The sequence below is a fragment of the Camelus dromedarius genome, chromosome 3 (assembly GCF_036321535.1).
Source record: "Camelus dromedarius isolate mCamDro1 chromosome 3, mCamDro1.pat, whole genome shotgun sequence".
Taxonomy (NCBI): domain Eukaryota; kingdom Metazoa; phylum Chordata; class Mammalia; order Artiodactyla; family Camelidae; genus Camelus; species Camelus dromedarius.
The window spans coordinates 66,062,073-66,072,096 of record NC_087438.1 but is presented as its reverse complement, the minus strand read 5'-3'; the positions used below and the strand labels follow the sequence as shown (position 1 = coordinate 66,072,096).

Below are 10,024 nucleotides of genomic sequence, written 5' to 3'. Positions count from 1 at the left end.
TATGAGGTTTTGTTTTGTTTTTTTTAATCTAAATATCACTGTTTTTGTTGTTTTTGTTCTCTACCAAAAGCAGTTAGATTTATTTGGTTTCATAATAACAGCTTTTCCACTACTAGTGGAAACAACCTTAGGCAAATCATAGTTTTTCCCTCTATCTCTCCTTCTCTCTGTTAAAATTAGATTTATAACTACTTTGTAGCATTGTTTTGAGCATTACATGAGATAGTGCTCAGAAAGCACTTAGAACAATGCCTAGCACTTTAAGGTATAGCTATTGGAATGATAATTATAATGAAGTTTATCTTTCTGAAAGTCTGCTAACAGCTTGGTTGCATTTTATGTAGCCACTGGAAGAATTTACTGCCATCTGTTTTTTTAGTCTCTATTTTTAAGGATAAGCCAATAATGCCCTAATTTTGTTTTCTGCTACTTTAGTTGGTAATGTGGTCATGGGAACAGAAACTTAAGATAGTCCCACCATGGTTTTTACAGTTCCCAGTTTTTATGCAGCCTGAGCAGAAGTAGAAGAGTTAGGGGTGGAGGGAGGTAGAAGAGATGAGGAGGGAAAAGTTGTTTCCGATTGTTTTAGCTGGGGGAGTCTAGATATTTTTTGCGTCAACATTAGCAAATGTATTTGACCTTTAAACAATATGGGTTTGAACTGAAAGGGTCCACTTATACACAGGTTTTTTTTCAATAAATGCATACTGCAGTACTGCGTGATCTGAGATTGGCTGTATCTGCAGATAAGGGAGGGCTGGCTGTAAAGTTATAGGTAGGTTTTCAACTGGGTGGGGGTCAGCACCTCTAAATCCCACGTTCAAGGATCAACTGTACTCACTGAGTGTAGGAAAGAAAGAAAATACATAAGATATGGCTTCTGCCTCAAAACTGTATAATCCAGTGAGAGGTGAAAGTGTTTGAGTATGTGTCCCTGATGGTAGTGTGGTCTATTGAGTATTAGCATCGCCCAGTAGGCCGGAAGAGAGACATCCCCTGCATTGAAAAATGGCCACTAGATGGCAGTGTCACCCCACAGTCACCAGACAGGAGATCCTTAAATTACTTCCGTTGGTGGTTATGATTGGCCAGGAGAAATCACAGATTGTTTTCCGAGGTTGATAAAAACAGCAGATTCCCTTTCACCTTTGCAAAATTAATTCTACTGGCCATTTGAAATAAATGAATCAAAAAAAAAAAAAAAAGAGCTTACTGTAATCTGCTGTTGGTAGAAGAGATCTGGCCTACATTAGGAAGGAAAACGCATGTTCACATCAGTTTTCCAAGTGCTTGGTGTTGTGTAAGGTGATAGCAGGGGAAGAAGTACACAGATTTTTAACAAAACTCTTGTTGACGGAAGGTCTTTTGGAGAGACATGAATAAACACAGCAGTTACATGACAATACAAAGTAGACTATACTAAAGAGCTTGATACCATTGCTCTAGTACTCAGGAAATTCCAAGGACAGGCAGTAGGTAAGTAAAAGGCCAGAGTGATTTGTTAAGTTGTTTAGGGAAGGGGGATTTGGTTGAATAGGTAGACTGAAAAAGAGTTTGCAAGAAGAAATCATGCAGAAAATCCAGAAGACATAAATCAATGTTGCATATTTGTTATGCTGTACTTAGGGAAGGATGTTGTGTGGCAAAGGACCAAATTAAAGATGATTTTGAAATTTTTTTTAAGTTTAATGTATTAGGAAAAAAAGTGACTAGATTTTAGACAGTGCGATGATTTGACTTTAAAGGGAGGAGGGGGTAGAACTAAGGGGACTTTGTCCATGTTGGTGGATAGACTGGAGGGAAACTAAAATCTAAAATGTTGTCCAGTCAGCCTAGGTATTCAGGTTAAGAAGTCTCAGATAGAATCCTATTCTGTCATGCTAGAGTTACAGTCTTTATTACCTCATTTTTATTTTAGAGATGAGAAAACATCTTTAAATGTAAAGTTACTTGCCCAAAGTCACATAGATTGAATAGGTTGGGATTGAGAGGAAAAGATGGAATTCATGGTGCCAGAATGGTAGGAAAACCAGTGAACTCGGGTGGTTTAAAGTTTTGTATCCAGCCTAAAGGACTAAATTCTGCAAGTCATTAAGGTCTACAAGCTGTGACTTGTCTTCCTGGTACTGTGGAGATACGAGAAGAGACAGTGCTCACAATCAGGTCCAGGTTTCGAGTCCTATCTTCCACAACAAGTTTCTTCCCTTTTTAGAAAGTTGTGAGTTTGGGGGGTTTTGGGGTTTTTTGTTTTTCATAATAGGCTTTTTCATCATCTCACAGGCCCAAGAAAAGCCATCTCAGTAGACCGAAGCCCTTAGTGGAATATTTTTGGGGACATGGAAGGGAAGCAGGGTGGTGCTGTTGGAGTAGTTCTTTTTCCTTGTGCTAAGGCTACTGAGGTACCTTAAGAGGATGAGAAGAATATATTATTCTCTAACTTGGTCTTTCTCCAGTTTTCAATTTGTGGAAAAATAGGCCCCCTTTCTATGCAGTTTCCTATTCCTCCTTCTTTAAACAAATTTTGAAAAGAAATAATGTTTCTTCTGTGTCAGCAGGATGCATGCTAAGTGCAGTGCTCTGGTGGTGACTGCATAGGAAGTGAAATGGAAATTATAGTTTACAGTGTGAAATGGATGGGCACAAGGCTTTTATCGTAATGTAAGCATATCTGTAAGTGTGGCCTGAACTGAATTAAGAGTATACTAATGATGCAGTCTTTACAGGAAACTTCATCTAAAATATACGGAGCTATGAAATTACTGGCTTGCTTGAACCTAACATCACCATCAACTAATCTCAGGTTTGTCATTTATTTACAACCAATAAACATTTTCCCTAGGTTTGTTTTAATCTAATACTAATTCTTTTCATAGTCTAGATTTTCATTTTAATTTGCTCACTGTTGCAAAGATTTAAACACTCCATACAACTCATAGCCCCAGAAACATGATTTTATCTAAAGAAGAAAGAGAGTAGGCTCCAGTTAGCCCATGTAAACTGGGAGTGTGTCTCACCCCGCAGCATGCCCCTTAAAATAAATTTCTGTCCTGGACAGTGGGAAGCAGGGGTGGTAGTCCTGTGAGAAAATGCAAAGAAAGGAAGAGGAACCAATAGTCAGACACACTTTTATGAAAGATAAAATGTTGTAAAAAGCCACTGGCAAAATCCACTCTGAAAAATTTACTATTCTTTTCAAAATATATATTATGCTGGAAATCAGCCAGCCACAGTTAAGGTAATCAGTTCAGTTTTCACAGAACACATATCTAATGGCCCAAGGGCTTAGCATCATTATCTCCAGTCTTGTAAACTTGAACATACAGATTTTTCCACCTTTGAATAACAGTTTACCCTGAAAGTGTTAACCCATGTACTAGCAAAGCCTCTCCCAATGCTATCTTTGGCCTCTAAAGTGTTTCTTGAAGAATCAATTTTACTTCTCTTTGGAGACCAAATACCAAAAGAGGGCTGGATAATTGGTTACACAAAACAATCAAGATGACATGGGCTCAATCATTCAGGATCCCCAAATGTGTGTGTATGTATGTATGTATATGTATGTGTTCATATATATATGAAACAAGGTTCAGGTAAATGAGAGATTTACTTTCATTGTGCTTTTTGGTTAAGAGTGTTGACTCTGACTTTCCTGGCAAAGATAAAGGGTAATTCACTAATGGTTTTACTCGGTGGGGAGGGAAATTATTTCAGGAAAGCATTTTTCCTAATTTTCTATAAAAATGAGAGAATGTACATTCCTTTAATCTGCAGATGGGATACTGATCAATTTTCTAATTCATGTAGTTCAACAAATTAATACTGATGATTTCCTGAAAGTAGTGAAATATCAATGAACGTATGTCTGAGATGAAGTTCTTTTATGTTGCCTGTGTTTTGTCTGGTAATCCAAAGTTGCCTTTCCAATTGACTCTCTCATAAGTACCTTGATTCAAACATTTCATTGGTCTCTTCTCAGTTGAGAGTAAACAAAGTTGATGCTAACCAGCCATTCATTCCTCCTACTGGCCTTTTCCTAGTTGAGGCTAAACAAAGCTGACACTGAACAGTCATTAGTCATTACCTCTGCAAAGTTAGTTTCTTCCTGGCCTTGCCCTTCTTCACCATCCCACACACTCCCAGCAACATTCTTGTGCACAGCTCTGACCTTCTTTGGCCAATCCAGCATTTCGGACTTTCCTCTTCCCTCCACACACCTCCCATTGGCATCTGGAAGGAACTGCCATCAGTCATTCCCCCATTTTTTTGTAAGATATTTGCTCTCTGTGTTAATTTATTTAACTATATTAACTCCACTTCTTTTTCATTTTATTTATTTTATCTTAAATTGTAAATTTGTAAGCATCAAGGCATTAGCATGTGAGTAAAGAAATTATTTCAGGGAAGATAATCTTCCTAAATCTCAATCAGCATCATCTCCCTCCCTCAGTCAACTTCCTAGAGGTAAGTAGTTATAAACTGACTCCAGCTCAGTAACTGCAGGCCTACTCTTTGGAGTTTGCATGCCTTGTACTGAAATCTTTCAGGACCTGAACCCTTACCAGCTTCACTGCAGCCTCTTCTACAGGCCATCTTTTCTGCTTCACCTACCCGAGCTCCCTCCTCCAGGGCCCAGCAGAGTATTAAGTGGGGCAGCAAGGAGGATGGTGGAGATTCTTCCTGTTTTTAACTAAAGATGATGCTTTGCTGCATTTATTGTGTTTTCTAACATTGTGAATGTTATTTCAATTTGTGGCCTATGCCTCCATATCATTTTTATACCTTTAATGAGCTATTTAACAACAAAAATATTACTGATCTGTATTATCTCTGGGAGCTTGGTAAGTGTGCTATTACACTGCCTTTGACTTTCACCATTGGGTGCTAAGTTTTGAACACCAGATATGTCAGTTGGATGCCATTTCTCATACTTCTGAATAGTACTGTAACAGGATTTCTAAAAACATCATTTCGGTTTCCACTGTAGTCACCTACCCTAATTTCAGTACTTTGATTTTGCTTTTGGCTTATGCCTACAGATGGTTGAGGTTGACAGTGAAATGTAACGTGAGCTGTTAAGCATCAAGGCATTAGCAAGTGAGTAAAGAAATTATTTCAGAGAAGATTTTGCACTAAAATGGACACACTGCACAGGGGTTTCTCAGGCTCTTCCATCCTCATCAGGCGTTTTCTACATCAAAGACAGAGAGCAGTGGAAAACCACTGAGTTGTTTTTCTAGACTGTCTCACAACAGCACTTTAACATGAGAAGTCTTTAAGGGCAGACAAGGAAGAAATGCATATGCGAAGACTTCATAAAACGTCTGCTGAAGGATTGGGCCTAATAAGAAGGAAGAAACTATACTTTCCAACTGGAACGTTGTATATCCACCTGTCCAGAATTCTTTTTTTATTTATTAAAATATAATACATTAAAGGTCATGATATTTTTATGAAATTATCTTTGCAAAGCTGCTTCAGGGTTCTCCAAGCTGATAATCATAGTTTGCCTTTTTTAGAAAGCCCTTATGGAGGTTGAATATCAGTCTTATTAACAAATTATCACCTTTCCTTTAGTAAGCATTAGCAGTGAGTGTCTTCGAGTTCAGCCTGTTAGTGTGTCCCTCATTATTGACGAATGGATATGAAGTTGGTTATGGGAATAGAAGTGACTTGTTTGAAGGCAAGGCCAGCATTTAGGGAACAAATATATGACTTTCCAGAAGGCTAGAAAATACATGATAATATTTGTGCTCACGTGTCATACAGCTGTAGAATCATAGATGTCAGATCTGAAAGAGAGCATCTGGCTCAAATCCCTAATTTTCTGGATGAGGACTCTTCAGTCCAGAGATGAGTGGCTTCTTCAAAGTTACACAGATAACAAAAATCAAATCCTAGATCTTACTAATGCCAAATTCAGTGTTCCTTCCACCACACTATACAACCAAAATACTTTCATGTACTATTGGAATTAAATTTAATCTCATAAAAAGTCCATTTATTGATCAAAATCCCAGCATCAATTTTTTCTCATTTTTCTACTTTTATATTATCAGTTTCACTGTTTTGAGAATTCCATGTTATGTTTTTCTGTTTCTCTAACAGGAACCTAAAATATCTTAGTTTCCAATTCAATACCACACTGAAAATATCTGCATTTATTTATACTTTGTGTCCAATCAGTGTATACTAATTTCTGTCTACAGACTATCTAATTTCTCTTTAAATTATAAACTGGATGGCAAGGATGTTGATGAGTTCCCATTTGATACAGAACATATAAAATATCCTTTGGGACCCTAAACAAGTGTCTTAACGTGTAGTGCAACTTCTTTCAAGTTCTTTTTTTATAAAAATATCTTTTCACTGTGGGGCAACCCCATGTCTCTGTTGTGTGTGGTATATATGTACTCCCTGTGGGAATTTGCTTAGTGATAGTCATTATAATAGGAAATATTATTACAGCCCCATTCCTTCTGTTGCTTTTATTAAGCCCACTGCTATACCAACTAGCTGAAGAAACTGATCACATGGAAAACATTTTATTTTTATATAGACTTTGAAGGACTGGTTTCAGTTAATCATATAGTGCAACATAATTATTGAATCTGAAAATTGGAAAGAACGTTGAAAAGCGGTCTCTTGTGCCCACCCTGAAGAAATATTTTAAATAAAAGTGAAGAAGTAACCAACAAGTCTTCAACAATGAACATGGGTTACAGCCATTAAAATCAATTCTTGTATCTGGTATAAATTCTTATTATGGCAATGTAATTCTGTGACACATATCTCTTATGAAAAGACTTCAACATTATTGTGAGTGGTATAGGACATAGTAAAAGAATTTTTCTTCAAACGTAGAAAAAATTTTTTTCTCAGATCTCTATAGCTACCTATATCCTTTTGAAAAATATTTTTTGCCTCTGAAATTTTTAATATAAAAAGTTATCATGAAAGGAAGTGAATAATATCAGAATTCATTAAAGTCAATCTTGGGAATGATTTGCCTTGAAGGATAAAGAGAGAAATGTTCCCAGGGAAGTCAAAAGGCAGTTTAAGAGTCAAAAAGTGACTATAATTTGAGTGGAGTGAAAAAAATTAAAAACTTGGCTTCGAAAAATTTGCTCCTAAATTTAAATAGTAGGCATAATCTGGTGCCTGGCTACATTCACCATATTTACAGCACTTTTTTACCAAAAAAGAATTTAGATTATAAAGATTTTGAGCTGGAAGTCCTGAGCTGAAAACTCCTTTGCTACTAAGGAAACTATTGAGAAATGACCGTCTTGATTCTATATACCTGGTAACAGCATATTTAAAGATGGGGAACCAAAAGAAATACCAAAGTCAGAAAACTGCACACCATTCAGGCAAAATCTGGTTGGAGAGGAAAACTGTTCCCATGATTAGTGAGCTTCCCCAGCCAGCCTGTAGGTGGGTGTGTTTAACAGAAGGAAGCAATGGGAACCCGCCTGTCAGCCAGCCTTTAGAGCTAATTAGCTCAGCATACAACAAAGATAAGTGAGCCTGGGAGGAGGGCCCCCTGAGGGGTCTTTAGATTCTGGGAAATGTCTGATTGGCAGATGTTAAAAGAGATTCTTTGGTAATCCTGTGCATCAATGAGCTGCACAAATTCAGACCAGGACTGCAAGAATTCAGGCATGAGGACACTGTGCAGCAGGCTTGCACAGGCAGACCCAAGATGGACAGAACCTTGGAATCCCTGAGACACATCATTGCCCAAGTCTTGCCTCACAGAGACCCGGCTCTAGTCTTCAAAGACTGTAAGTACTGAAGGGGAAAGTTTTTTGACTTTTTGAATATAGTCCTAAACGTCTAGTCATATCCTATTTAAGTACGTTTTCTCCTTAATCTCTGTAGTCGTTTGCTGTGGTCTAAGTGATACTTAACTTGTTCCTGACTTTAGTCAGGAGAATGATTTCATTTCACCTACGGGTATCAGTCGCTGGGTTATTTTGTCAGTGATACCTCTTGCTAACCGTTTAGAAGTCTCTCCTAAAATCTACGGCTTGCCTATGTTTTAAAATAAATAAATGCTGATTGGTACTAGGATTAAAACTAAAAATAACTTGAATATGATAAAATATATCTATATTTGTAAACCTGTTTAATCCTCCATACCGTATATTAGTTTAAATTAAGCATTGTGTTTGAAAATTTTTGTTGCAAACAAAAGTTAACAATAAATCACCACTGAGCTCTTAAATTTTGATAACAAATTATAACACTAATTAAAAGGCCAATAAAATTAGATGTCTTTCCATCTCTGCAACAGTACCCAGCCCCCCAAAATCTAAATGACTATAGAAAAGTTATTTCAAAATCTTTTTTAATGATTATGAAAATAATTCAATCAAGCTTTCCAATTCTAGCAATACTATTAAACCATTTGTCATATAACTTTGTTTCTGGAACCAATTTGATTTCCTGCTGCTGCAAAACAGACTATCTTTGCCTTGTATCTTATCTACAGTGAGTTTCATATTACAAAGGGCTTCTGAAATAGAACTTTGCTATGGAACTGCCCAAAAGGTAAAATGCATATGGAACTCTATTTTTTTTTTTTTAACTTCAATAAGTTACAGCTTTCTTCTTTGTGAATCACGTTATGTTTGTCTCCATCAAAACATCAATGGGTTGGATTTTTGCTTTCTGATTGCTGAATAATGTTAGTTTCCAGATGTCCCTTTAGTTTATATTTCTCATATGTGTGTTGAAGAAAAAGAAATGGTAGGCAATTTTGTTCTATAAGATTTTCTTCTTAGAAATTAAATTGTAATCAGTCTGCCCTCTAACACAAAAAGTGAAAGTCCACTCTTTTCTTTCTTCTTTCTCTCCTTTTTCCTCTCTTCCTTGCTTTCTTCCTTTCTGCTTTTTTAAAAAAATATTGCCTTTAAGCATGTGTCAATAGCTATGTTAGCACTAATAAAAATTACTCCCTCCCCCAGTCTAGCCTGGAGTCTATTCAGGTTTGGCATGTTTTCTTAAGTGAAAAGGGAAGGAAAGAATGTCTCTCTCCTACAATAGCACTGAATTCACTACTGTAGAGTAAAAGGGCTCTTGACCTGCCTAAGGCTTTGGATAAATTGTATAGGACTAGGCGTCTTGTGCTGAGGGTTTGGATAGTGGAAACAGTAAAAAGAAACAGAAGGGAAATTTTTCACTGAGTTCATTGTGAATTTAAGAAGTTTAATCTGAAATTATATGGCCCACTTTTTGAGCTGAACTAAATACCACCAATTGTTTACAGTTTAGCAGAGAGAATAAAATAGAAAAAGGTTAAAATAAAGCATACACTATGTTCTCTTCCAGGCCTTTGTGGGAACTCTTTGATATGGAAAAGCAAAGAAGCATCCTATTTTATATATTTCATTCATTAACATGGAACCTAATTTGATCAGATAGCATTGCCTGCTTACCCTAGAATGGGCTGCCACCCTGCAGCTGTTTGCATGGCTTAATAGGTGTGAATTTTAACTGCTGAGCCTCTCCCTTCAGGTGTTTCTAATCTGAAAAATGACTAAATAAAATTAAGCCAAATGGCAAATTTCTGTGCCAGGGGTTTTTATATCAAAACATCTAAACACTCACCATCCTCACGGAATAAATGGGAACATGTTCACTCACGTTCTGGAGCAGACATCATAAGTCTGCCTGGGGCCCATGCCATGCCTTGGCAACCTATCATACATGTGCCAGGGTTTAGCACCCGGACTCATTTTCTTTGGCACACCCGTAAGTTGCTGCCACTAAACTCCTGCTTTATACAACCTGTAAAAGGCTGCCATCCGCCTTGAATGGCAGGTTCTAAGCAGCTTCCTCTCCTAGTCACTCGTGGCTCCTCTTCCCCACCCCAGGCCAGTCTCTTTTTGCCAGAAGGAAGGAGCTAAGCACTTGAGCACATCACTGCCAGTTCCTTAAGAAAAATTGCTATCTTGCTTTCCTACAAGATGAAAAGCCAATCCATCAATTTTTAAAACCCTACACTGTTGAATAAAGGACC

At 37.2% G+C, this 10,024-nt stretch overlaps 1 protein-coding gene across 2 annotated transcripts in view; it reads left to right on the top strand.

The window, feature by feature from the left end:
• Positions 1-1,322: 1,322 nt before the first annotated feature.
• Positions 1,323-10,024, top strand: part of LIX1 (limb and CNS expressed 1) — a 54,856-nt gene continuing 46,154 nt past the window's right edge. Inside the window, exon 1 of one of the 2 annotated variants that reach the window (XM_064482681.1) lies at positions 1,323-2,800. Coding sequence is in view for 1 of the 2 variants with exons in the window: in XM_010993974.3 (XP_010992276.1) it covers positions 7,703-7,784 (82 nt within the window). In the remaining variant the exon portion in view is untranslated. Of the gene's footprint in view, positions 2,801-6,917; positions 7,785-10,024 lie in introns of those variants that run through there. The other variant, XM_010993974.3, reaches the window with a different exon arrangement.